At 42.4% G+C, this 27,656-nt stretch overlaps 1 protein-coding gene and 1 long non-coding RNA gene across 4 annotated transcripts; both read right to left on the reverse strand.

Annotated features, from left to right (window-relative positions):
- Positions 1-15,518: 15,518 nt before the first annotated feature.
- On the reverse strand, positions 15,519-20,833 carry LOC143691921 (fat storage-inducing transmembrane protein 1-like). Its single transcript, XM_077170959.1, has 2 exons — positions 20,511-20,833; positions 15,519-16,945 (listed from the first exon to the last, which is right to left on the reverse strand). The coding sequence occupies exons 1-2, from the start codon at positions 20,735-20,737 to the stop codon at positions 16,129-16,131; spliced, it is 1,044 nt and encodes a 347-aa protein (XP_077027074.1). The 5' UTR covers positions 20,738-20,833; the 3' UTR covers positions 15,519-16,128.
- A 1,680-nt stretch (positions 20,834-22,513) lies between these two features.
- LOC143691924 (uncharacterized) lies at positions 22,514-26,889 on the reverse strand. 3 transcript variants are annotated; one of them, XR_013179722.1, is made up of 4 exons: positions 26,851-26,889; positions 24,321-26,108; positions 22,958-23,065; positions 22,514-22,653 (listed from the first exon to the last, which is right to left on the reverse strand). It is a non-coding gene; the product is annotated as an uncharacterized LOC143691924 (long non-coding RNA). The 3 variants fall into 3 exon arrangements; XR_013179723.1 differs by lacking the exon at positions 26,851-26,889 and adding an exon at positions 26,109-26,790 and having other exon boundaries at positions 24,321-25,881; XR_013179724.1 differs by lacking the exon at positions 26,851-26,889 and having other exon boundaries at positions 24,321-25,202; positions 25,781-25,991.
- Between the last annotated feature and the right edge of the window lie 767 nt (positions 26,890-27,656).

A 27,656-nucleotide genomic window follows, 5' to 3' on the forward strand; every position in this document is an offset into this window, starting at 1 on the left:
ATTAAAATTTGATTATTGGTGAAAAAATGGCGTTTTTTGGGGAAAAAATGGGATTTTTTGGGTGAAAAAATGGGATTTTTTTGGGTGAAAAATGGGAATTTTTGGGGTGGTTTTTTGGGGGTCTCAATGGGGTTCGGGTCATAAATATTTAGTAACTGGGATAATTAGGTTAATTAGTATTAATTAGCTAATTAAAGTTTGATTATTGGTGAAAAAATGGAGTTTATTGGGTGAAAAAATGGGATTTTTTTTGGTGAAAAAATGGGAATTTTTGGGTGGTTTTTGGGGTTTTTGGGGTGGGTTTTGGGGTGTTGATCCGTTGGGTCCGTAAAACCATGGTAGGTGGGTTAATTAGTTTCAATTAGTCTTAATTAGTCTTAATTAAAATTTGATTATTAGTGAAAAAATGGCGTTTTTTGGTGAAAAAATGGGATTTTGGGGTGAAAAAATGGGAATTTTTGGGGTCTTTTCTTGGGGTCTCAACCGGGGTTGGGCGGTAAAAATTTAGTAACTGGGATAATCAGGTTAATTAGTCTTAATTAGCTAATTAAAGTTTGATTATTGGTGAAAAAATGGAGTTTTTTGGGAAAAAAATGGGATTTTTTTGGGTGAATAAAATGGGATTTTTTGGTGAATAAAATGGGAACTTTTTGGGGTGAAAAAATGGGAATTTTTGGCGTCCTTAATTAAAGGATTTGAGGGGGATTTGGGGCTACTGGTTTGTACTGGTTTGTACTGGTTTGTACTGGGAGGGATTGGGATCAAACTGGGATGAACTGGGATCAAACTGGGATCAAACTGGGAGGGACTGGGATGGACTGGGAGGGACTGGGAGAGGTTTTGGGGGTCACTGGTTTATACTGGGAGGGACTGGGAGGGACTGGGATCAAACTGGGAGGGACTGGGATTGAACTGGTTTATACTGGGAGGGACTGGGATGGGTTTGGGGGTTACTGGGAGGGGACTGGGATCAAACTGGGATGAACTGGGAGGAACTGGAAGGGGGATTTGGGGTTACTGGTTTGTACTGGTTTATACTGGGAGGGGATTTGGGGTTACTGGGATGAACTGGGAGGGACTGGGATTGAACTGGGAGGGATTTTGGGGTTACTGGTTTATACTGGGAGTGACTGGGAGGGGGTTTGGGGTTACTGGGAGGGGACTGGGCCATACTGGGATGAACTGGTTTGAACTGGGAGGGGTTTTGGGGTTACTGGTTTATACTGGGATGGGTTTGGGGGTTACTGGTTTATACTGGGAGGGACTGGGAGGAGACTGGGAGGGACTGGGAGGGAACTGGGCCATACTGGGATGAACTGGGATGAACTGGGATCAAACTGGGATGAACTGGGAGGGGTTTTGGGGTTACTGGTTTATACTGGGAGGGACTGGGATGAACTGGGAAGGGTTTGGGGGTTACTGGTTTGTACTGGTTTATACTGGATGAACTGGGATTGAACTGGGATCAAACTGGGAGGAACTGGGAGGGACTGGGATGGATTTGGGGGTTACTGGTTTATACTGGGAGGGACTGGGATTGAACTGGTTTATACTGGGATTGAACTGGGAGGGATTTTGGGGTTACTGGTTTATACTGGGAGTGACTGGGAGGGGGTTTGGGGGTTACTGGGAGGGGACTGGGCCATACTGGGATGAACTGGTTTGAACTGGGAGGGGTTTTGGGGTTACTGGTTTATACTGGGATTGAACTGGGAGGAGACTGGGAGGGACTGGGATGAACTGGGATCAAACTGGGATGAACTGGGATGAACTGGGATCAAACTGGGATGAACTGGGAGGAACTGGGATGAACTGGGAGGGACTGGGAAGGGTTTGGGGGTTACTGGTTTAGACTGGGAGGGACTGGGAGGGACTGGGAGGAGACTGGGAGGGACTGGGATCAAACTGGGATGGACTGGGAAGGGTTTGGGGGTTACTGGTTTATACTGGGATGAACTGGGATTGAACTGGTTTATACTGGGATGGACTGGGATTGGATTTGGGGATTACTGGTTTATACTGGGATGAACTGGGAGGGAGTTCAGGGTTACTGGGAGGGGACTGGGCCATACTGGGATGAACTGGATGAACTGGGAGGAACTGGGAGGGATTTTGGGGTCACTGGTTTATGCTGGGATCAAACTGGGATGAACTGGGATGAACTGGGAGGGGGTTTGGGGGTTACTGGTTTATACTGGGACGAACTGGGAGGGACTGGGATCAAACTGGGAGGGACTGGGATTGAACTGGGATGGGTTTGGGGTTACTGGGAGGGGACTGGGCCATACTGGGATGAACTGGGAGGGACTGGGATTGAACTGGTTTATACTGGGAGGGACTGGGATGGGTTTGGGGGTTACTGGGAGGGACTGGATCAAACTGGGAGGGACTGGGAGGGAACTGGGCCATACTGGGATGAACTGGGATGGACTGGGATGGGTTTGGGGTCACTGGTTTATACTGGGATGAACTGGGAGGGACTGGGAGGGGATTTGGGGGTTACTGGTTTGTACTGGTTTATACTGGGATTTTATGCCTGGGAGGGGCAAAAAAAAAATGGGTCCAAAATGGGGAAAAATGGGGGGAAAATGGGGGAAAAATGGAAAAAAAAATGGGGAGAAAATGGGGAAAAATGGGGAAAAATGGGGAAAAATGGGGAAAAATGGGGAAAAATGGGAAAAATTGGTCAAACTGGTTTGTACTGGTTCATACTGGTTTATACTGGGATTTTATGCCTGGGAGCAAAAACAATGGGGAAAAATTGGTAAAAATTGGTAAAAAAATCGTAAAAAATCATAAAAAAATGGGAAAAAATGGGGAAAAATGGAAAAAAATGGGGGAAAAATGGGGAAATTGGTCAAACTGGTTTATACTGGTTTATACTGGGATTTTATACCTGGGAGCGGGAAAAATGGGGAAAAATTGGTAAAAATTGGTAAAAAATTGGGAAAAAATCATAAAAAATTGGGAAAAAATGGGGAAAAATGGGGAAAAAATGGGGAAAAAATGGGGAAATTTGGTCAAACTGGTTTTATACTGGTTTATACTGGGATTTTATGCCTGGGAGCAGAAAAAATGGGGAAAAAATGGTAAAAATTGGTAAAAAAATCGTAAAAAATCATAAAAAATTGGGAAAAAATCATAAAAAATTGGGAAAAAATGGGGAAAAATGGGGGAAAAATGGGGAAAATTGGTCAAACTGGTTTAAACTGGTTTATACTGGATTTTATGCCTGGGAGCGGGAAAAATGGGGAAAATTGGTAAAAAATCATAAAAAATTGGTAAAAAATCATAAAAAATTGGGAAAAAATCATAAAAAATTGGGGAAAAATGGGGAAAAATGGGGGAAAAATGGGGAAAATTGGTCAAACTGGTTTATACTGGTCTGAACTGGGATTTTATGCCTGGGAGCGGGAAAAGTGGGGAAAAATTGGTAAAAAATCATAAAAATTGGGAAAAAATCATAAAAAATTGGGAAAAATGGGGAAAAATGGGGAAAAAATGGGGAAATTGGTCAAACTGGTTTGTACTGGTTTATACTGGGATTTTATGCCTGGGAGCGGGAAAAATGGGGAAAAATGGTAAAAAATCATAAAAAATTGGGGAAAGATCGTAAAAAATTGGTAAAAAATCATAAAAAATTGGGGAAAAATGGGGAAAAATGGGGAAATTGGACAAACTGGTTTATACTGGTTTATACTGGTTATACTGGGATTTTATGCCTGGGAGCAGAAAAAATGGGGAAAATTGGTAAAAATTGGTTAAAAAATCATAAAAAATGGGGAAAAATTGGTAAAAAATCATAAAAATTTGGGAAAAATGGGGGAAAATTGGTCAAACTGGTTTATACTGGTTTGTACTGGTTTATACTGGGATTTTATGCCTTGAAGCAGAAAAAATGGGGAAAAATTGGTAAAAAATCATAAAAAATTGGGAAAAAATCGTAAAAAATTGGGGAAAAAATGGGGAAATTGGTCAAACTGGTTTAAACTGGTTTATACTGGGATTTTAAGCCTGGGAGCAGAAAATAATGGGGAAAAATTGCAAAAAATTGGTAAAATAATCGTAAAAAATAATAAAAAATTTGTAAAAAAATGGGGAAATTGGTCAAACTGGTTTATACTGGTTTGTACTGGGATTTTATGCCTGGGAGCAGAAAAAATGGGGAAAAATTGCAAAAAATGGTAAAAAAATCATAAAAAATCATAAAAAAATTGGGGAAAAATGGGAAAAATGGGGAAAAAATGGGGAAAAAATGGGGAAATTGGTCAAACTGGTTTATACTGGTTTATACTTGTTTATACTGGGATTTTATGCCTGGGAGCAGAAAAATGGGGGAAAAATTGGTAAAAAAATCGTAAAAAATCATAAAAAATTGGGGAAAAATGGGGAGAAAATGGGAAAAATGGGGAAAATTTGGTCAAACTGGTTTATACTGGTTTATACTGGTTTATACTGGGATTTTATGCCTGGGAGCGGGAAAAAATGGGGAAAAATTGGTAAAAAACCATAAAAAATTGGTAAAAAATCATAAAAAATTGGGGAAAATGGGGAAAAAATGGGGAAAAAATGGGGAAAAAATGGGGAAAATTGGTCAAACTGGTTTAAACTGGTTTATACTGGGATTTTATACCTGGGAGCAGAAAAAATGGGGAAAAATTGGTAAAAATTGGTAAAATAATCATAAAAAATGGGGAAAATTTGTAAAAAATCATAAAAAATTGGGAAAAATGGGGAAATTGGTCAAACTGGTTTGTACTGGTTTATACTGGGATTTTAAGCCTGGGAGTGGGAAAAAATGGGGAAAAATTGCAAAAAATTGGTAAAAAAATCATAAAAAAATCATAAAAAATTGGGGAAAAATGGGGAAAAATGGGGAAAATTGGTCAAACTGGTTTATACTGGTTTTTACTGGTCTGAATTGGGATTTTATGCCTGGAGCCGGAAAAAATCATAAAAAATGGTAAAAAATCATAAAAAATTGGTAAAAAAATCATAAAAAATTGGGGAAAAATGGGGAAAAATGGGGAAAAAATGGGGAAATTGGTCAAACTGGTTTGTACTGGTCTGAACTGGGATTTTCCCCCCCCCAGAGCTGGAGCTGCCCCCGGATTTTTGCGAGGACGAGCCCGGGGGGGACCCCTGGGACACCTTGGGCGTCTTCGTCACCCTCTTCCTCCTCAGCGTGGGCTACGGGGCCACGGTGACGCTGTGCAAGGTAAACTGGGAGCACTGGTTTGTACTGGGAGGGACTGGGAGGGGAAAAATGGGGAAAAACGGTGAAAAAATGGGAAAAATCGGTGGGAAAATGGGGAAAAAATGGGGGAAAATTGGGAAAATGGGGAAAAATGGGGGAAAAATGGGAACTGGTTTGTACTGGTTTATACTGGGAGGGAAAAAAATGGGGAAAATTGGGGAAAAATGGGGAAAAATTGGGTTAAAAATTGGGTTAAAAATGGGGAAAATATGGGGGGAAAAAGGGTTAAAAATAGGAATTTTTTTAAGGGTTAAAAATGGGGGGAAATGAGGGGAATGGGAACTGGGGGTTACTGGTTTATACTGGGAGGGACTGGGAGGGACTGGGAGGGGGAAAAATGGGGGAAAATGGTGAAAAAATGGGGGAAATCGGTGGAAAAAACGGGGAAAAAATGGGAAAAATTGGGGAAAAAATGGGAAATAAAGGGTTAAAAATGGGGGAATGGAACTGTTACTGGTTTGTACTGGTTTATACTGGGAGGGACTGGGAGGGACTGGGAGGGACTGGGAGGGGGAAAAATGGGGGAAAATGGGGAAAAAATGGGGGGAATGGGAACTGGTTTATACTGGTTTGTACTGGGAGGGACTGGGGGTTACTGGTTTATACTGGGAGGAAAAAAATGGGGAAAAATGGGGAAAAATGGGGGAAAAATGGGGGAAAAATGGGGAAAAGTGGGGGGAAAATGGGGGGAAAAAATGGGGGGAAAAATGGGAAAAATGGGAAAAAATTTGGTTTAAAATTCGGAAAAAAGGGAAAAAATTGGGTTAAAAATTGGGTTAAAAATGGGGGAAAACGGGGAAAAATTGGTTAAAATTGGGAAAAATGGGGAAAAATGGGGAAAAAATGGGGGAAAAATGGGGAAAATTTGGGGAAAAATTGGGTTAAAAATGGGGAAAAATGGGGGAAACTGGTTTGTACTGGGAGGGAAAAAATGGGAAAAAATGGAAAAAATGGGTTAAAAATAGGGAAAAAATTGGGGAAAAATTGGGGAAAAAATGGGGAAAAATTGGGGAAAAAATGGGAAAAAATGGGGAAAAAATGGGGAAAAATTGGGTTAAAAATGGGGAAAATGGGGGAAAATGGGGGAAATAGGAACTGGTTTATACTGGGAGGGGACTGGGGTTACTGGTTTATACTGGAGGGAAAAAATGGGGGGAAAATGGGGAAAAAATTGGTTAAAAATGGGGGAAAAATGGGAAAAAATGGGAAAAAATTGGGAAAAATGGGGAAAAATTGGGTGAAAATTGGGTTAAAAATGGGGGAAAAATGGGGAAAATTGGGGAAAATGGTTAAAAATGTGGAAAAAATGGTTTATACTGGTTTATACTGGTTTATACTGGTTTGTACTGGTCTGGCCTGGTCCCCACAGGTGCAGTGGGTGCTGAGCTCCCTCCTCAGGCTGAGCGTCCAGCAGGGGGCGTGAGGCGAACTGGGATATACTGGTTTGAACTGGTTTATACTGGGAGGGGAAAAATGGGGGAAAAAATGGGGAAAAAAATGGGGAAAAATTGGGGAAAAATGGGGGAAAAATTGGGAAAATTTGGGATTTTTTGGGGGAAAAATTGGGGAAAATTTTGGGATTTTTTGGGGAAAAATGGGGAAAAAAATTGGGGAAAAATGGGGAAAATGAGGGGAAAAAGGGGGAAAATTGGGATTTTTGGGGGGAAAATGGGGAAAAATTTGGGATTTTTTGGGGGAAAATTTGGGATTTTTTGGAGGGAAAAATGGGGAAAAAATGGGAAAAATCGAGGAATTTTGGGGGAAAAATGGGGGAAAATGGGGAAAAATTGGGGGGAAAATTTGGGATTATTTGGGGGAAAAATTGGGAAAAATTTGGGATGTTTTGGGGGAAAATTGGGAAAAAATTGGGGAATTTTGGGGGAAAATTGGGGATTTTGGGGGCAAAATGGGGAAAAATCGAGGAATTTTGGGGGGAAGACGGGGAAAAAATGGAATTTTTGGGGGGAAAAATGTGGAAAAATTTGGGATTTTTTGGGGGAAAATGGGGAAAAATTTTGGGAAAAATGGGGAAAAAATTGGGGAATTTTGGGGGGAAAAATTGGGATTTTTTTGGGGGAAAAATGGGGAAAAAATTGGGGAAAATTTGGGGAATTTTGGGGGGGGAAATTGGGGAAAAAAATGAGGCATTTTGGGGTAAAAATGGGGGGAAAATTGGGGAAAAATTTGGGGAAAAATTGGGAATTTTGGGGGGAAAAATGGGGGGAATTGGGGAAAAAATTTGGGGATTTTGGGGAGAAAAACGGGGAAAAATGGGGAAAAATTGGAAAAAAGTGGGGATTTTTGGGGGAAAAATGGGAAAAATTGGGGAAAAATTGGGGAAAATATTGGGGAATTTTGGGGGAAAAATTGGGGGAAAAATGGAAAAAAAATCGAGGAATTTTGGGGGAAAATTTGGGAAAAATTTGGGGAATTTTGGGAGAAAAATTTGGGGCAAAATTGGGGAAAATTTTGGGGATTTTGGGGGAAAAATGGAAAAAAAATTGAGGAATTTTGGGGTAAAAATGGGGGGAAAATTGGGGAAAAATTTGGGGAATTTTGGGGGGAAAATTGGGGAAAATTGGGAAAAAATTGGGGAATTATGAGGGTAAAATTTGGGAATTTGGGGGGAAAAATGGGAAAAAATGGAAAAAATTTGGGGAATTTTGGGGGAAATTTGGGAATTTTGGGGGGGGGGAATTTGGGAATTTTGAGGGAAAATGGGGGGGAAATTGGGGAAAAAATTTGGGGATTTTGGGGTAAAAATTGGGGAAAAATTGGGGATTTTGGGGTAAAAATGGGGAAAATTTTTTGGGAAAATTTGGGAATTTTGGGGGGGGGAAATGGGGAAAAATTGGGGAAAAATTTGGGGAAAATTTGGGGAATTTTGGGGGGGAAATTGGGAATTTTGGGGGAAAGATGGGGAAAAATTTGGGATTTTTTGGGGGGAAAAATGGAAAAATCGAGGAATTTTGGGGTAAAATGGGGAAAATTTTGGGGAATTTTGGGGGGGAAAATTGGGAAATTTTGGGGAAAAACTGGGAAAAATTGGGGAATTTTGGGGAAAAAATGGGGGGAAATTGGGAAAGATTGAGGAATTTTGGTGGGAAATTTGGGGAAATTTGGAATTTTGGAGTAAAAATGGGAAAAAATTCGGGGATTTTTTGGTGGGAAAAATGGAAAATTCGGGCAAAAACCGTGGGAATTTTTGGGGGTGAAATGGGAAAATTTGGGGTAAAAAAATTGGGAATTTTTGGGGGAAAAATTGGGAAATTTTGAAGGGAAAAATTGGGGGAGATTTGGGGAAAAATGGGGAATTTTGGTGGAAATTTGGGGTAAAAATTGGGGAAATTTTGGGGTGAAAAATTGAAAGTTTGGGGTTAAAAAAAAGGGAGGTTTTGGGGGGAAAAAAGGTGGAAAAAATTGGGATTTTTGATGTAAAAATGCGAAAAATTGGAAAGAAAATTTGAGGAATTTTGGGGGGAAAATTGGGAATTTTTGGGTGGGAAATTTGGGGGAAAATTTGGGGAATTTTGGAGAGAAAATGTGAAAAAATAATGGGGAAAATTGAGGGAAATTTTGGGAGTTTTGGGGATTCTGGGGGAAAATTTTGGTGGAAAATTTGGGGGAATTTTGGTAAAAAATTCAGAAATTTTGGGGTAAAAATTTGGGAATTTTGGGAGGGGAAATTGGGAAATTTTGGGGTAAAAATGGGGAAATTTGGGGGGAAATTTGGGGGAAATTTGGGATTTTGGGGGTAAAAATTTGGGGAATTTTGGGAAAAAATTCGGAGAATTTTGGGCGGAAAATTTGGGAGAATTTGGGGGATCTTGGGGGTTAAAAATGGAATTTTTGTAATTAAAAATTTGGGGGATCTTGGGGGTTAAAAATGGAATTTTTGTAATTAAAAAATTGTTCAATTTTGAGAAGATTTTGATGGAAAACATCCCCAAGTTTGGGGCAATAAATGCGATTTTGATTAAAAAAATGTGAATTTCAGTGGATTTTTTGGGGAAAAAAATGGGAATTTTGGGAGGTTAAAAATTGGGGAATTTTGGGGCAAAAAAAGGTGAAAATTTGGGGGGAAAAAATCGAATTTTTGAGGTTAAAAATGGGGATTTTGTGATTAAAAAAATTGGAATTTTAGGGGTTAAAAATTTGAAATTCTGGGAGTGAAAAATTGGGATTTTTTTGGGGTTAAAAATTGGAATTTTTGGGGTTAAAAATGGAATTTTTAGGGGTAAAAAAATGTGAAATTTTGGGGTAAAATGGCAAATTTTAGGGGGCAAAAAGGTGGCATTATGTGGGAAAAAAAAATCGAATTTTTAGGGTTAAAAATTGGAATTTTGGCAGTAGAAAAATCCGAATTTTTCGGGTTAAAATTTAGAAATTTTAGGGCAAAAAAATTGGAATTTTCAGGCTTCAAAAGTCCTCATTTTGAGCTGACAAAAAAATCTGAATTTTTAAGGCCAAAAAAGGCGATTTTGGGTCCAAAAATTCTGAAAATTTCGGTCAAAAATTCAACTCTGGGTGAGGTGAAAAACGCGAATTTTGGGGCCCCAAAATTTTCGGTTTTTTCGGCTGCAAAAGTTTCGGGTTTGGGGTGAAAAATGCAAATTTTGGGTCTCAGAAAAGCCCCAAAAATCCCCGCAGGGTTTTGGGTGAGAAAAAAGCGATTTTTGGCAAATTTTGTGGTTTTGGGTGGAAAAATTGAATTTTTTTTAGGTTCAAGTTGAAGTTTGGTGGCGAAAGGTCCAAAATTTGGGGTGAAAAAGAGAAAATTTGGGTAAAACGGTGAAAAATTTGGAGGAAAATTGAATTTTGAGGGGAAAAAATGAAAATTTTGGGTTAAAATTTAAAGATTTTTGGGAAAAATTAAAAATTTCAATTTTTGGGGTTAAAATTTGGAGTTTTTTGGTGTAAAAATGGGGATTTTTAAGGAAAAAAATCTGAATTTTTGGGGCAAAAAATTGGATTTTTTGGGGAGGTTAAAATGGGGATTTTAGGGTAAATATCCCTGAATTTTAGGGAAAAAAATTCAAATTTTTAGGGGGTAAAAATGGAGATTTTAGGGAAAAAAATTGGATTTTTTTTGGAGTAAAATTTGGGATTTTTAGGAAAAAAATTCTGATTTTAAGGCAAAAAAATTGGATTTTTTGAGGTAAAAAATTTGGATTTTAGAGGGCAAAAATTTGGATTCTTAGGGAGAAAATTTGATTTTTTGGGGGGTAAAAATTTGGACTTTTTTGTGTAAAAAATGGGGATTTTTAAGAAAAAGAAATCTGAATTTTTTTGGCAAAAATGTGGAATTTTTTGGGGGGTAAAATTTGGATTTTTAAGGCAAAAAATTTGGGCTATTTTTGGGTAAAATTGGGGATTTTTAGGGGAAAAAAATCTAAATTTTAGGGTAAAAATCCAAAATTTTGAGTAAAAACGTTGATTTTAAGAGAAAAAAAATTTAGGGGAAAATGGAAGAAAAAATTCAATTTTTAGGGGAAAAATAGGAAATTTTGGGGATTTTTTTGAGGTCAAAATTTGGATTTTTTAGGAAAAAAATTTTGAATTTTTCGAGGGTAAAAATTGGGATTTTTAGGGGGGTAAAAATGGAGATTTTTAAGAAAAAAAATCTGAATTTTAGGAAAAAAATTCAGATTTTTTTTGAGGTAAAATTTCGGATTTTTAAGGAAAAAATCTGAATTTTCGAGGGTAAAAATTTGGATTTTTTTGGGGGTGTAAAAATGGGGATTTTTAGGGCAAAAACTTGGATCTTTTGGAGGGGTAAAATTTTGGATTTTTGGGGGTAAAAATGGGCATTTTAGGGTTAAAAAACCCCTGAATTTTAGGGCAAAAAGTTGGAATTTTTTGAGGTAAAAATTTGGATTTTTTAGGGAAAAAAATTCTGAATTTTAGGGGGGAAAAAATTGGATTTTTAGGGGAAATAAATAATCTGAATTTTTGGGCAAAAATCCCCAATTTTGAATAAAAAATTATTATTTTAGGGAAAAAAAAATCAAATTTAGGATAAAAATTGAATTTTATGGCAAAAAAAATCGGGGATTGGGACAAAATTTCAATTTTTAGATCAAAAAATTTTTCTTAATTAATTCGGAATTTGGGGTTTTAAAAATTGGAATTTTTTGAGTTAAAAAATTTTGGATTTTTGGAGGTAAAAATTCCGATTTGATGGGCAAAAATTCGGGTTTGGGACAAAAATCTGAATTTTGAGGTGAAAAAAGAGAAATTCAGGCAAAAAAAGCGCCAGAGCTGGGGGTGAAAAATGCAAATTTTGGGGAGGAAAAAAATGCAAATTTTGGGGTGAAAAATCGCCAATTTTGGTCCCTCCGCCCCTTTTAGGGGAAATCCCGAAGGTTTTGGGTAAAACCGAAATTTCTTGGTAACGAAAATATCAAATTTCGGGTTGAAATTTGCATTTTTTGGTTAAAAACATTGAACGGAGTGGAAAAAAAATCGATTTACGGGAAAAAAATAAAAGAGAATTTTTGGGGGAGAATTTGAAGATTTTGGGTTAAAATTTTGAATTTTTAAGGGGAAAAAAATTTGGATTTTGGAGGGGAAAAAATCTGATTTTTTTGGGTAAAAAATGCGGAGTTTTGGGGTAAAAATTCACTTTTTTGGACTGGAAAAATTTCACAATTTTGTATTTAAAAAATATTTTTTTTAAATTAAAATAAATTCACAACGAGAAGTAAAATTTTATTATTTTTTATTCTGGAAAAAAAAAACCAAAATTTTGGGGCAGAATTTGAAGATTTTGGGGTAAAAATTTGAATTTTTAAGGGGAAAAAATTCTGAATTTTTAGTGGTAAAAAAAAAAAGGAAAATTTTGGGGCAAAATTTCGCATTTTTGGATTAAAAAAAAATCACATTTTTATTTTAAAAATTCACATTTTTTAGTTTAAAAGTTCACATTTTTTGGATTTAAAAAAAAATCACATTTTTGGATTTTAAGGGAGAATTTGAGGATTTTGGTTAAAATAAAAAAAGAATTTTTAAGGGGAAAAAAATTTAATTTTTGAGGGAAAAAAATCCAAATTTTTTGGGGTTAAAATTTCGCATTTTTGGATTTTAAAATTCACATTTTTGGATTTTAAAAAAAATCACTTTTTTTGATTAAAAAAATCGCATTTTTGGACTAAAATAAATTCACGCCGAGAAGTAAAAATTTATTTTTTTTTTATTCTGAAAAAATACAAATAAGAGACAAAATCCGACATTTTGGGGCAAATTCTTTATTTTTGATAAAATTCTTCATTTTTAGGTTAAATTCACAAATTTTAAGGCAAAATTCACAAATTTTAAGGCAAAATTCACAAATTTTAAGGCACAAAAATAACATTTTACCGTTTTATTCCCTTTTTAACCCAAATTTCCCATTTTTAACCCCAAAATTCCCTTTTCCCACCCAAACCCACCAAAAAATTCCCCATTTTTTACCCAAATTTCCATTTTTTTAAAGGAAAAAATCAGCGATTTTTGGTCCAAAATCCGGCTTTAAAATCTTCATTTTCACCTCAAAAATCTTCATTTTTTTTGACCCAAAATCGCGATTTTTAACCCCAAAAATTCTTCATTTTCGGGCGCAAAAATTCTCTTTTTTTCCTACCGCAAAAATCTTCATTTTTTGACCCAAAATTGCGATTTTTTCACCCAAAAATTCCTCATTTTTATGCCGCCAAAATTCCTCGTTTTTCACCCCAAAATCGACCTTCAAAAATCCTCAACTCTCACCTTAAAATCCGCCCCAAAATCTCGATTTTTCTGCCCAAAAATCTTCATTTTTCCACCCCAAAAATCTTCATTTTCCGGCTCCCAAAATCGTGGATTTTCACCCCAAAAATCTTCATTTTCCCACCTAAAAATCTTCATTTTAAAGCTCAAAAAAATCTTCATCTTCCACCCCCAAATCTTCACTTTTTTAACCCAAAAATCTTCTGGTTTTGCCTGCCTAAAAATCGCCATTTTTCAACCCAAAAATCCTCATTTTCCCGCTTCAAAAATCCGAATTTTTGGCTCCAAAAAATCCAATTTTAGGTCAAAAAATTTTTTTAGTTTTTTTATTTAATTTTAGTTAGAAAAAAATCGCAATTTTGGGTCAAAAACTCTTCATTTTTAGGTCCAAAAATTTGCAATTTTTAGTCTAAAAAAAATCGCAGTTTTGGGTCAAAAAATTGTAAATTTATGTCCAAAAATCTTCATTTTTCAGTCCAAAAATGTCCCAATTTTGGGTCTAAAAAATCCTAATTTGGGGTCCAAAAATTGACTTTTTTTGGTCTAAAAAATCTCAATTTTTGGGTCAAAAAATCCCAATTTTAGGTCCAAAATTCTTCATTTTTGTTTCATGAAAAATCCCAATTTTGGGTCGAAAAAATCTCCATTTTTATTTCATGAAAAAATCCCAATTTTGGGTCCAAAAACTATCATTTTTATTTCATAAAAAATTCCCCAATTTTGGGTCCAAAAAATCACAATTTTAGGCTCCAAAAAATTCCAAATTTTGGGTTAAAAAACCCCAAAATTTTCGGTCAAAAAATTCCCAATTTTGGGTCCAAAAAATCCCAATTTTAGGCCAAAAAAAATCCAATTTTAGGCTCCAAAAAATTCCAAATTTTGGTTTTTTTAACCCAAAAAATTTCCCAATTTCGGGTCCAAAAATCTTCATTTTTATTTCCTAAAAAAAATCCCAATTTTAGGTCCAAAAAAAATTCCAAATTTTGGGTCAAAACCCTCCAATTTTAGACCAAAAATCCAAATTCGCCGTTTCTCCCCCCAAACCGATTTTCCCACGCTCCCCTAATTTGCATACCCGGCCCCCGCCCCCTGTTTAACCCAAAATCGGCCGAATTCGCCTCAAAAATTCGCCCTCGGGGCTCCCCCTTGTGGAAAAGACCCAAAAACGCCTCAAAAAAACCCCAAAATTTGGGGAGTTTGGCCTCAATTTTTGAGGAGGGCGGGGTCAGCTGGAGGCCACGCCCACCCGCTTTGGCCACGCCCCCAAATTCCCGCAAAATTCCCAATTTTTTAACCCAAATTTTATGGTTTTTAAACCCAAATTTTTTTCGCTTTTTTCCCCCAATTTTCCCCACCTTGGCCACACCCACTTAAACCACGCCCCCTTTCCTCAAACCACGCCCCCTTTCCCCTTAAAACCCCAATTTTAATTTTAAAAAAAAATCCAAATTTTCTCCAATTTTCCCCAATTTCTCCCCAATTTTTCACACCTTGGCCACACCCACTGAAGCCACGCCCCCTTTCCATTAACCCCCGCCCACTCTCCTTTAAACCACGCCCCTTTTCCCCTTAAACCCCCAAATTTTAATTTTAAAAAATCCAAATTTTCCCCATTTTTTCCCATTTTTCCCCAATTTCCCCCAACTTCTGCCCCACCCTCTTAAACCCCGCCCCTTCCCCCTCATCCCCCCAATTTCCCCGCCAAAACTCCGCCATCTTGTTTCCCCTTTTTCCCCTTAATTTTCCTCAATTTTCTCTGATTTTCTCCCAATTTTTCCCCTCATTAGCTCCGCCCCCTTTCCCCCTTTTCCCTCTAATTTCCCGCCAAAATTCCGCCATCTTGTTTCCCCTTTTCCCCCCTTAATTTCCCTCAATTTTCACCGATTTTCCCCTTTTTTTTTCCCTCATAACCCCGCCCCCTTTCCCCACCATTTCCCGCCAAAATTCCGCCATCTTGTTTCCCCTTTTTCCCCTTAATTTCCCTCAATTTTCCCCCAATTTTTCCCCTCATAAACCACGCCCCCTTTCCCCCAATTTCCCGCCAAAATTCCGCCATCTTGTTTCCCTTTTTTCCCCTTAATTTTCCTCAATTTTTTCCCTCATAACCCCGCCCCTTTCCCTCTAATTTCCCGCCAAAACTCCGCCATCTTGTTTCCCCTTTTTCCCCCCTTAATTCCCCTCAACTTCCCCCGATTTTCTCCCAATTTTTTCCTCATTAGCTCCGCCCCTTTCCCCCTTTTCCCTGTAATTTCCCGCCAAAATTCCGCCATCTTGTTTTCCCTTTTTCCCCTTTAATTTCTCTCATTTTTTACAAATTTTCACCCCGTTTTCGTCCCTCATAACCCCGCCCACTTTTTCCCAATTTCCCGCCAAAACTCCGCCATCTTGTTTCCCTTTTTCCCCTTAATTTCCCTCAATTTTCCCCCAATTTTTCCCCTCATAAACCCCGCCCCCCTTTTTTCCCCATTTCCCGCCAAAACTCCGCCATCTTGTTTCCCCTTTCCCCCCCTAATTTCCCTCAACTTCCACCGATTTTCCCCGTTTTTTTTCCCTCCTTGGCCACGCCCCCTCGCCTCTAACTCCACCCCGGCGGCCCGGGTGACCACGCCCACCGGTACCACCCGCGGTAGGTGAGGGCCCAGGCGGCCCAGCCCAGGGCGGCGCCGGCGGCGTTGCGGGCCCAGGTGTGGCGATAGGTGAGGGTCACGAGGAGCAGGAGGTGCCACGTGACCAGCAGGGCCACGGCCAATAGGTAGAGCACCGACAGCGCAGTGGGCGGGGCCTCAAAATGGCCGCCAGCGCCGTCAAAATGGCCGCCGGCAACATGGCCGCCTTGGAAATGGGGTGGGGGAGGGAGGAAATGGCGGGCGGAGGGGTCAAAATGGCGGCTGGAGGGGTCAAAATGGCCGCCGGAAGGGTCAAAATGGCGGCCGGGGTGATCAAAATGGCCGCCGTGCCGTCCTTCAAAATGGCCGCCGTGCCGTCCTTCAAAATGGCCGCCGGAGGGATCAAAATGGCCGCCGGAGTCATCAAAATGGACGCCGGAATCAAAATGGCGGCCGGACTCAAAATGGCGGCCAGAATCAAAATGGCCGCCGCCTCTCCCTTCGAAATGGCCGCCGGCATCAAAATGGCCGCCGCCGCCCCAAATGGCCGCCCAAGATGGCCGCCCCAGCCGTAGCGAGGAGGCCCCGCCCACTCGAAGCCGATTGGCCGCGGCGGGGGCGACCCCGGCCGCCATGTTGGGCGCGGCCACGCCCACCCGGTGCTGCCGGCGGCCATCTTGGATCCTTCCTCCATCTTGTATCGCGCCGCCATCTTGGATCCTTCCCCCACGCCGTACCCGGCCGCCATCTTGGATCCGGCCGCCATTTTGTATCGCGCCGCCATCTCCGATTCCTCTTCCCACTCGTATCCGGCGCCATCTTGGATTCGTCCGCCATCTTGTATCCGGCCGCCATCTTGGATTCGTCCCCCATCTTGTACCAGGGCGCCATCTTGTACCAGGGCGCCATCTTGTCTCCGGCGGCCATCTTGTGCCCGGCGGCCATCTTGTGCCCGGCGGCCATCTTGTCCGAGCCGTACAAGCTCCGCCCAATGGCCGCCGCCTCCTCGGCCAATCCCAGCCCGCAATGCACCAGGGCGAAGGCCTGGGGGGCGGGGCTAAACCCCTCCCATCGATGCCCGCCCCCCTGCAGGCCGCGGGGTCTCCCAGGGGCACCAGGAGGGTCCCCAGCGGGGTGGGGGAGGTGCAGCTTCCCGGTGGCCGCCTCCAGGGCGTGGCCGAGGGCGTGGCCGGCCCGGGAGAGGCCGAGGGCGACGGCCAATCGGAGCAGGGCGCGGAGGGCGGAGCTCCAGGGGGGGCGGAGCCAAGGGTGGGAGGCGACGAGCAGGGAACCAATCAGGAGCCAGGTCCAGGCCGGGGCGCAGGAAATCAGGCGGCTGCATGGGGGAGGGGTTAATTAATGCTAATTAGATGCTAATTATTGGGGGTTGATTTTTAATTAGCCGTTGGTTATTGATTACTGATTATTAATAATTTATAATTATTAATCGGTTAATTGATTATTTATGGGGTATTGATCAGCCATGGGTTAATTGGTTAATTGATTTTAGTTTTAATTGGGTTTTTTTGCTAATTAATCATTAATTAATTAGTTATTCGTTATTAATTATTGCTTATTTATTATCGATTATCAATCATTAATCGGCGATCGATCACCGGTCGTCGATGGGTGATCGGTTAATCGATAAAATAATAAATAAATAAAAAATAAATAAATTAAAAATAAATAAAAATAATAAATTTTTAATTGATTATTTATTCGTTATCTATTAATTGGTGATTTATTGACGTTTTTATTAATTGGTCATTGGTTAATGGGTAATTAAATAACTGATTAATTGGAAATTTATTTTTGTTTATTAATTGGTCATTGTTTAATTGGTAATTTAAAAATTTATTTTTAAATGGTTATTGGTTATTGATTATCTATTATCGATAATTAATGATAGACTCTTTATTGATTAATTAGTGTTATTTACTGATTATTCATAATTTATTAATTATGGATTAATAATTATCAATTATTTATTAACTTTTGACTATAAATCATTCATTATCATCGATTAATAATTATCGGTTATCAATCAATTGGTAATCGAAGAATTGTGTTTTTATTGGTTATTGATTATTTATTAAATATTGGTAATTAATTATTATTGGTTATTTATTGGCTGTGGATTCATATTGGTTAATTGGAAATTGAAAAAAATAATTTTATTTGAGCATTTATTGATTATTGATTAATTTCCAATTGGTTATTTATTATTGATCGATTATTGGTCAATTGATAATTAATTTGTCATTAATTGGTTTTTAATTGATAATCGGGTATCGATTATTGGTCATTTATTGGCTTTTAATTGGCTATTGATTGATCATCGATTATTGATTGATAATCATTGATTATTGCTTATTAATTGGCTGTTGATTGGTATTTGGTTACTGATTAATTAGTCAATTGGTTATTGATTATTGATTAGCTATTGATTGGTTATTAATTTGTATTTAGTCATTGATTGATTAGCTAATTGGTTAATCGATTACTGATTAATTATTTATTGGTTATTAATTTGTATTTGGTTATTGATTGGTTAATCGGTTATTGTGTATTGATTATTGATTGGTTATTAGTTACTGATTGGTTATCGATTATTGATTAGGTATTAATTGCTATTTGCTCATTAATTAATGATTATTAATTGATTCATTGATTGGTTATTGATCAAACACAGGTTGCTGCTCACTCATTGGTCGCTCATGCATCACCGTTTATTGATTATTGATTATCGATTATTGATTATTGATTATTGATCCCTCCATTCATTGCCCCATTGACAAAGCAGCGATCAATCGATTCCCGCACTGATCGATCGATCGATTGATTGATCAATTGATTGATTGATCGATCCAGCCCCACAGATCCCAAATCCCGCCCCATAACTGACCCAAAAATGCCCCAAAAACCCCAAATCCCGCCCCAAAAATGCCCCAAAAACCCCAAACCCCGCCCCAAATCCCACCCCAAATCTCGCCCCAAAAAAACCCCAAAAAACCCCAAAACCCCCCAAATCCCTCCCCCATAAAAACCCCAAATCCCACCCCAAAACCCCCAAAATCCCCCCAAAACCCCAAATCCTGCCCCATAGATCACCCAAAAAACCCAAATCCCACCCCATAGATCCGAAATCCCGCCCCAAAACCCCCAAAAAACCCCCAAATCCCACCCCAGAAAACCCCAAATCCCACCCCAAACCCCCTCAAAACCCCAAATCCCGCCCCATAGACCCCAAATCCCACCCCAAAGCCCCCAAATCCCACCCCAAAATCCCAAATCCCGCCCCAAAAACGCCCCTAAAGCCCCAAACCCCCAAATCCCGCCCCCAAACCCCCAAATCCCGCCCCATAGATCCCCTCAAAACCCCAAATCCCACCCCAAAAAAACCCCAAAAATACCCAGAAAAAACCCCAAAAACCCCCAAAAACCCCAAATCCCCCCCAAAAACCCCCCAAATCCCGCCCCATAGATCCCAAATCCCGCCCCATAGATCCCCTCAAAACCCCAAATCCCGCCCCACAAACGCCCCAAAAGCGCCCCAAAAAACCCAAGAAAAACCCCAAATCCCGTCCCAAAACCCCAAATCCCGCCCCATAAACGCCCCAAAACCCCCAAATCCCACCCCAAAACCGCCCCAAAACCCCCCCAAAAACCCCCAAAAATCCCAAATCCCGCCCCATAGATCCCAAATCTGCCCCATAGATCCCCTCAAACCCCCAAATCCCGCTCCATAACCGACACCAAAACCCCAAATCCCGCCCCAAAAACGCCCCCAAAACCCCCAAAAAAACCCCAAATCCCGCCCCATAACCGACCCCAAACCCCAAATCTCGCCCCACAGATCCCCCTATACCTCAAACTCCGCCCCATAGATCCGAAATCCCCGCCCCAAAAATGCCCCTCAAAACCCCAATTCCTGCCCCATAGAGCGCCAAAAAAACCCAAAATCCCGCCCCATAGACCCCAAAAACGGCCCAAAAATGCCCCCAAAACCCCCAAAAACCCGACATCCCGCCCCAAAAACCCCAAATCCCACCCAAAAACCCCCAAATCCCGCCCCATAGATCCCCAAAAACCCCCAAATCCCGCCCCACCGACCCCAAATCCCGCCCCAAAAACGCCCCTAAAGCGCCAAAAAAACCCCAAATCCCACCCCATAAAAACCCCAAAACCCCAAATCCCGCCCCCAAAACCCCAAATCCCGCCCCCAAAACCCCAAATCCCGCCCCATAGATCCCAAATCCCGCCCCATAACCGACCCCAAAACCCCAAATCCCGCCCCAAAACCACCCCGGAAACCCCCAAATTCCACCCAAAACCCCCAAAACCCCCTCAAAACCCCAAATCCCACCCCACAGACCCCAAATCCCGCCCCCAAAACGCCCCCAAACCCCCTCCAAACTCCAAATCCCGCCCCAAAAACCCCAAATCCCACCCCCAAACCCACCCCAAAACCCCCCAAAATCCCCCCAAAATCCCCCCAAAAACCCCCAAACCCCACCCCACAGACCCCAAATCCCACCCCCAAACCCACCCCAAAACCCCCCAAAACCCCATAAAAACCCCAAACCCACCCCAAAAACCCCCAAATCCCGCCCCCAAAACACCCCTAAAACCCCAAATCCCGCCCCATAGACCCCAAATCCCGCCCCCAAACCCACCCCAAAACCCCCCAAAACCCCATAAAAACCCAAATCCCGCCCCACAGACCCCAAATCCCGCCCCCAAAAAACCCCCAAAACCCCCCAAATCCCACCCCAAACCCCCCAAATCCCCCCAAATGCCGCCCCACAGATCCCCTCAAAACCCCAAATCCCACCCAAAAACCCCAAAAAACCCCCAAAATCTCCCCCAAAACCGCCCCCAAACCCCAGCTCCCCACTCACGCCTCCAGGCGGTTGTGGGGCGAGGCCAGGACGCTGTGCGGGTCCCCTCGGCCCCTCAGCAGCGGCCCCAAAACCGCCACGATCAGCCCCAAAATCACCGCGTGCGCTCGGGGGAACCCCGGGCACCCCAAAACCGCGGCCGCCCCACGGCAGCAGCCGCTCAGGGCCGCCCCAAAAATCCGCTGCCCCACGGCCAGGCCGCGCCCCACAGGCCGGAGAGGCCCCATAGCCGCGAGATCTCGCGAGATTTGGGTTTTTTTGGGGTTTTTTTGGGGTTTTTTTTGGGGGTTTTGGGCAAAATGGAGGGCGCGGAGCAAGGGCAAAAGGGGGGGGGGCGGGGGATGGATGGGGACAGGTGGGGGGCGGGGCTAAAGGGAGGGGCGGGGTTTGGGGCGGGGTTTGGGGCGGGGTTTGAAGGGTGAGGGGCGGGGTTTGGGGCGGGGTTTTGGGGTTTGGGGCGGTGTTTGGGGCGGGGTTTAAGGAGATTGGGGCGGGGTTTGGGGCGGGGATTGGGGCGGGGTTTGAAGTTTTAGGGGCGGAGTTTAGGGCGGGGTTTGGGGCTTGGGGGCGGGGTTTAGGGGCGGGGTTTGGGGTTTTTTGGGGTTTTTGGGGCGGAATTTGGGGTTTTTTGGGGGGTTTTGAGGCAATATTTGGGGTTTTTGGGGGATTTTAGGGTTTTTTGGGGCGGAATTTGGGGTTTTAGGAGCGGATTTTGGGGTTTTTGGGACTTTTGGGGCAATATTTGGGGGTTTTGGGGCGGAATTTGGGGTTTTTGGGGGGGATTTGGGGTTTTTGGGGGTTTTTGGGCAGAATTTGGGGTTTTTTTGGGGGGTTTTAGGGTTTTGGGGACGGAATTTGGGGTTTTGGTTTTTTTTGGTGTTTTAGGGGCGGAATTTTGGGGTTTTTGGGGTTTTAGGGGGGGAATTTTTGGGTTTTCGGCGCAGAATTTGGGGGTTTTTTGGGGGTTTTGAGGTAATATTTGGGGTTTTTTTTGATTTTTGGGGCTGAATTTGGAGTTTTTGGGGGTTTTTGGGAAGGAATTTGGGTTTTTTGGGGGTTTTTGGGGGGAATTTGGGTTTTTTTGGGGAAATGTTTGGGGGTTTTGGGGTTTTTGGAGGGTTTTCGGGTTTTTGAGACGGAATTTGGGGGTTTTGGGGTTTTTTAGGGGTTTTGGGGCAATATTTGGGGTTTGTGGGGCGGAATTTGGGGTTTTTCGGGGGGTTTTGAGGCAATATTTGAGGTTTTGGGGTTTTTTCGGGTTTTTTGGGGAATTTGAGGCGGGGGTTTGCGGTTTTTGGGGCGGAATTTGGGGTTTTTGGGATTTTCGGGGTTTTTGGTGCAGAATTTGGAGTTTTTTGGGGTTTTTGGGAGGGAATTTGGGGTTTAGGGGCAGAATTTGGGGTTTTTTTTGGATTTTTGGGGTAATATTTGGGGGTTTGGGGGCGGAATTTGGGGTTTTTGGGTTTTTGGGGGGAATTTGGGGTTTTTTGGGGAAATATTTGGGGGTTTTAGGGTTTTTGGGACGGAATTTGGGTTTTTTGGAATTTTCGGGGTTTTGGGGGCAGAATTCGGGGATTTTGGGGCAATATTTGGGGGTTTTGGGGGGTTTTTGGGGCGGAATTTGGGGTTTTGGCTTTTTTGGGATGGATTTTGGGGTTTTTTTGGGGTTTTTGGGGCAGAATTTGGAGTTTTTGGGCTTTATAGGGGCCGAATTTGGCGTTTTAGGGGGTTTTGGGCCAATATTTGGGGTTTCTTGGGATTTCAGTGGCAATATTTGGGGATTTTGGGGGTTTTTGGGGTAATTTGGGTTTTTTTTGGGGTTTTGGGGCAGAATTTGGGGTTTTTGGGGATTTTTGGGCCAATCTTTGGATAATTTTGGGGTTTTTTTGGGGTGATATTTTGGGGCCAAATCTTCAAACCACGCCCCCTCCCCAAAGCCACGCCCCCTCTTAATTTTAATTCAAACCCCGCCCACCGAAAAAATTAATAAAAGTAGGCGTGGCCACAGCGCCGCTCTTTATTGCCAGGCCCCGCCCCTTTCCGCCGAGGCCCCCGCCCCATCTCGCCGAGGCTCCGCCCCCATCATGACGTCATCGGCGTCGTCATCGCCGCGGTAATCCCAGAGCCGGACGGTGCCGTCCCACTGAGGGGCGGGGCCACGTTAGGACACGCCCACTTTACCGTAAACCACGCCCTTTTTATCATTTAAACCCCGCCCCTTTCATAATTTAAACCCCGCCTCCTTTCCTCATATAAACCCCGCCCCTTTCCCCATTAAACCCCGCCCCTTTCATCATTTAAACCCCGCCCCTTTCCCATTAAAACCCCACCCCCTTTCGCCATTTAAGCCCCGCCCCTTTCCCTATTAAACCCCGCCCCTTTTCCACATTTAAACCCCGCCCCTTTTCCCCATTTAAACCCCGCCCCTTCGCCGAAGCCCCGCCCACCGAGGCGCTGGCGAGCCACGCCCCCTCGGGGGCTCCAGCTGACGTCACGCACGCAGGCGCCGTGATTGGCCAATCGCCGCAGGACACGCCCGCTGATGACGTCATAGACTGAAAAACAACAGAAAGGGGTCGGGGGCCAAAATGGGAATAAAACCAGTAAAAAACATTAAAAATCAGTATAAGCTAAACCCCCCCAATTTTCCCCCATTTTTACCTCATTTTTTACCCCCATTTTTAACCCTTCCTTTGCCACATTTTTCCCATTTTAGCGCCTTTTTTTTTACCGTTTCCCCCCATTTTTCCCCATTTTCCCCCCATTTTTTCCCCCTTTTTTCCGCCATTTTTTCCCCATTTTCCCCTCCCAGTATAACCCAGTCCAAACCAGTTCCCATTTCCCCCATTTTCCCCCCATTTTTTCCGACATTTTCCCCCCCTTTTTCCCCATTTTTCCCCCCATTTTTTCCCCATTTCCCCCCATTTTCCCCCCCCTTTTTTCCCCCTATTTTCCCCCCATTTTTCCCCTCATTTTTTCGCCATTTTTTTACCCATTTTCCCCCCATTTTCCCCCCTTTTTTCCCCCTCCCTTTTTCCCCCCCTTTTTTCCCCCAATTTCCCCCCATTTTTTCCCCCCTTTTTCCCCCATATTTTCCCCATTTTTTCCGACATTTTCCCTCCCTTTTTTCCCCGTTTTCCCCTCTTTTTTCCCCCCATTTTTCCCCCCATTTTTCCCCCGATTTTTCACCATTTTTCCCCCCATTTTTTCCCCCCATTTTTGCCCCCCTTTTTTCACGCCATTTTCCCCCCAATTTTTCACCATTTTTTTCCACCATTTTCCCCCCATTTTTTCCCCCCCCATTTTCCCCCCCCTTTTCCCCCCCATTTTCCCCCCATTTTTCGCCATTTTTTCCCCATTTTCCCCCCATTTTCCCCACCCATTTTCCACCATTTTCCCCCCATTTTCCCCCCATTTTTCCCCCATTTCCCCCCCCATTTCCCCCCCCATTTTTCCCCCGTTTTTTCCCCATTTTTCCCCATTTCCCCCCCATTTTTTCCGCCATTTTCCACCATTTTCCCCCACCATTTTCCTCCCATTTTTTTACCCATTCTCCCCCCATTTTCTGCCATTTTTCCCCCCATTTTTCCCCGTTTCTTCGCCATTTTTTTACCATTTTTCCCCCCCTTTTTCCCCCCTTATTTCCCCATTTTCCCTCCATTTTTCCCCCCATTTTTTCCCCCATTTTTTCCCCATTTTCCCCCCTTTTTTTCCCCCATTTTTTCACCATTTTTCCCCCCATTTCCCCCCATTTTTCCCCTCCCAGTCCCTCCCAGTCCCTCCCAGTATAACCCAGTCCCATCCCCGTACCCATCACGCTCCCGTCGGCGCTCCCGGCCGCCAGCGCGGGGGCGCCCCCCGGTGGCGCCAGGCGGCAGCGCAGCAGCGTGTGCAGCACGGCGTGGCCCCGGAACGTCACCAGCGAGGCGTCGCCCGGAAGGGGCGTGGCCCGGCGGGCTGGAGGGGGAGGAGCAAAAAAAAAAAAAAATTTGGGGAAAATTGGGTGAAAATCCGGCGAAATTTGGGTGAAAATCGGGTGAGAAATGAGGAAATTTGGGTCCAAAATTGGTCCAAAAATGAGGGAAATTCACCCCTGAAATTTGGTGTAAAATGGGGGAAAAGTGCAGGCAAAAATTGACCCAAAAATGGCATAAAATTGACCCAAAAATTGGTGTAAAAATGGGAGAAATTCAGTCTAAAATTCAACCCAAAATTACAACAAACTTGACCCAAAAATTGGTCCAAAAGTGGGGAAATTTGGCCAAAAAATGGGTCCAAAATTGACCCAAAAATGAGCGATATTCACCTTAAAATTTGGTCTAAAATGGGGGGAAGTGAACACAAAAGTTGACCCAGAAATTGGGCAAATTTCACCCAAAAATTGGTGTAAAAATTGGCACAAAATCGGCCAAAAATTCGACTCGAAATTGACCCAAAAATTGGGCAGATTTCACCCAAAAATGGGTCTAAAAATTGGCACAAAATTCGGCCAAAAATTGGTCCAAAATTGAGCAAAATTCGGCCAAAAATTCGTCTCAAAATTGACCCAAAAATGGGGGAAATTGAGCCTAAAATTGACCTAAAATTCACCCCAAAACTGGGCCAAAATTGACTCAAAAATTGAACCAATATTGACTGAAAATTGCCCAAAAATTCGACTCGAAATTGACCCAAAAATGGGGGAAATTGAGCCTAAAATTCACCCTGAAACTGGGCCAAAATTGACTCAAAAATTGGTCCAAAAATAGGAGAAATTCGGCCCAAAATTCACCTGAAAATTGACTCAAAATTGGTCCAAAATCGGCCTAAAATTGACCTAAAAATTGACTCAAAAATAGGGGAAATTCCACCCAAAAATTCGGCCTAAAATGGACCCAAAAATGGGGGGAAATGACCCCAAATTGTCCCCAAATGTCCCCAAACTGAGCAGCGTGTGCAGCACGGCGTGGCCCCGGAACGTCACCAGCGAGGCGTCGCCCGGAAGGGGCGTGGCCCGGCGGGCTGGAGGGGGAGGAGCAAGAAAAAAAAATTTGGGGAAAATTCGGTGAAAATCCGGCGAAATTTGGGTGAAAATCGGGTGAGAAATGAGGAAATTTCGCCCCAAAATGGGTCCAAAAATGAGGGAAATTCACCCCTGAAATTTGGTGTAAAATGGGGGGAAGTGCAGGCAAAAATTGACCCAAAAATTGGGCTAAAAATTGAGTGAAAATCGCCCAAAAATTCGACTCGAAATTGACCCCAAAATGGGAGAAATTGAGCCTAAAATCGACCTAAAATCGGCACAAAATTGACCCAAAAATTGGTGCAAAATTGAGCGAAATTCGGCCAAAAATTCGTCTCAAAAGTGACCCAAAAATGGGGGAAATTGAGCCTAAAATCGACCTAAAATTGGTCCAAAAATTGGAACAAAAATGGCCTAAAATTCACCACGAAAGTGGCTCAAAATTGACTCAAAAATTGGTCCAAAATCGGCCTAAAATTGACCTAAAATTGGTCCAAAAATTGACCCAAAAATTGACTCAAAAATAGGGGAAATTCCACCCAAAAATTTGGCCTAAAATTGACCCAAAAATGGGGGAAATTGAGCCTAAAATTGACCTAAAATTGGCCCAAAAATGGGTCCAAAATCGACCAAAAATGAGCAAAATTCGCCCCTGAAATTTGGTGTAAAATGGGGGGAAAGTGCAGGCAAAATTGACACAAAAATTGGGCAGATTTCACCCAAAAATTGGTGTAAAAATTGGCACAAAATTGACCCAAAAATTGACCCAAAAATGAGCAAAATTCACCCTAAAATTTGGTCTAAAATGGGGGGAAGTGAACACAAAAATTGACCCAGAAACTGGGCAGATTTCACCCAAAAATGGGTCTAAAAATGGAGCGAAATTAACCCAAAATTGACGCAAAAATTGGGCAGATTTTACCCAAAAATGGGTCTAAAAATTGAGTGAAATTCACCCAAAAATTGGTGCAAAATTGAGCAAAATTCGCCCAAAAATTCGACTCAAAATTGACCCAAAAATGGGGAAAATTCGGCCTAAAATGGGTACAAAAATAGGCACAAAATCGATTCAAAATTGACCTAAAATTCACCCCGAAAGTGGCCCAAATTTGACTCAAAAATTGGTCCAAAAATAGGAGAAATTCGGCCTAAAATTCACCCCAAAATTGGAAAAAAATTGACCCAAAAATGGGGTAAATCTGCCCAAAACTTGGTCCAAAAATGGAAGTAATTCGGCCCAAAATTCACCTGAAAATTGACTCAAAATTGGTCCAAAATCGGCCTAAAATTGACCCGAAAATTGACCCAAAAATGGGGGAAATTGAGCCTAAAATTGACCTAAAATCGCCATTTTTTCACCATTTTTCACCATTTTTCGCCATTTTTTCACCATTTCCCCCCATTTTTCCCCTCCCAGTCCCTCCCAGTCCCCCCAAATCCCCATTTCCCCCCATTCTCCCCATTTTTAACCCTTTCTTTCCCATATTTCCCCATTTTTGTCATATTTCCCCCATTTTTGCCATTTTTTGACAATTTTTCACCGATTTTCACCATTTTTTCACCTTTTTTTCCCATTTTTTCCCCATTTTCTCCCTCCCACCCCAGTCCCTCCCAGTAACCCCAGCCCCCATCCCCCCATTTTTAACCCTTTCTTTCCCATATTCCCCCATTTTTGTCATATTTCCCCATTTTTTCACTGATTTTCACCATTTTTTCACCATTTTTCCCCCATTTCCCCCCATTTTTCCCCTCCCAGTCCCTCCCAGTCCCCCCAAATCCCCATTTCCCCCCATTTTCCCCATTTTTAACCCTTTTCCCCCATTTTTGTCACATTTCCCCCCATTTTTGACCATTTTTCACCGATTTTTGCCATTTTTCCCCCATTTTTTCCCATTGTTTTCCCCATTTCCCCCCATTTTTCCCCTCCCAGTCCCCATTTCCCCCCATTTTTAACCCTTTCTTTCCCATATTTCCCCATTTTTCCCATACTTCCCGCATTTTTGTCATATTTTTGCCATTTTTCCCATATTTCCCCCATTTCTCCTCATATCTCCGCCATTTTTTCACCGATTTTCGCCGTTTTTTTCACCGTTTTTCCCCGTTTTTTCCCCATTTTTTCCCCTTCCCCGCCACAAACCCGTCCA

This window comes from Agelaius phoeniceus, chromosome 37 (genome assembly GCF_051311805.1).
Source record: "Agelaius phoeniceus isolate bAgePho1 chromosome 37, bAgePho1.hap1, whole genome shotgun sequence".
In the NCBI taxonomy this organism is placed as follows: domain Eukaryota; kingdom Metazoa; phylum Chordata; class Aves; order Passeriformes; family Icteridae; genus Agelaius; species Agelaius phoeniceus.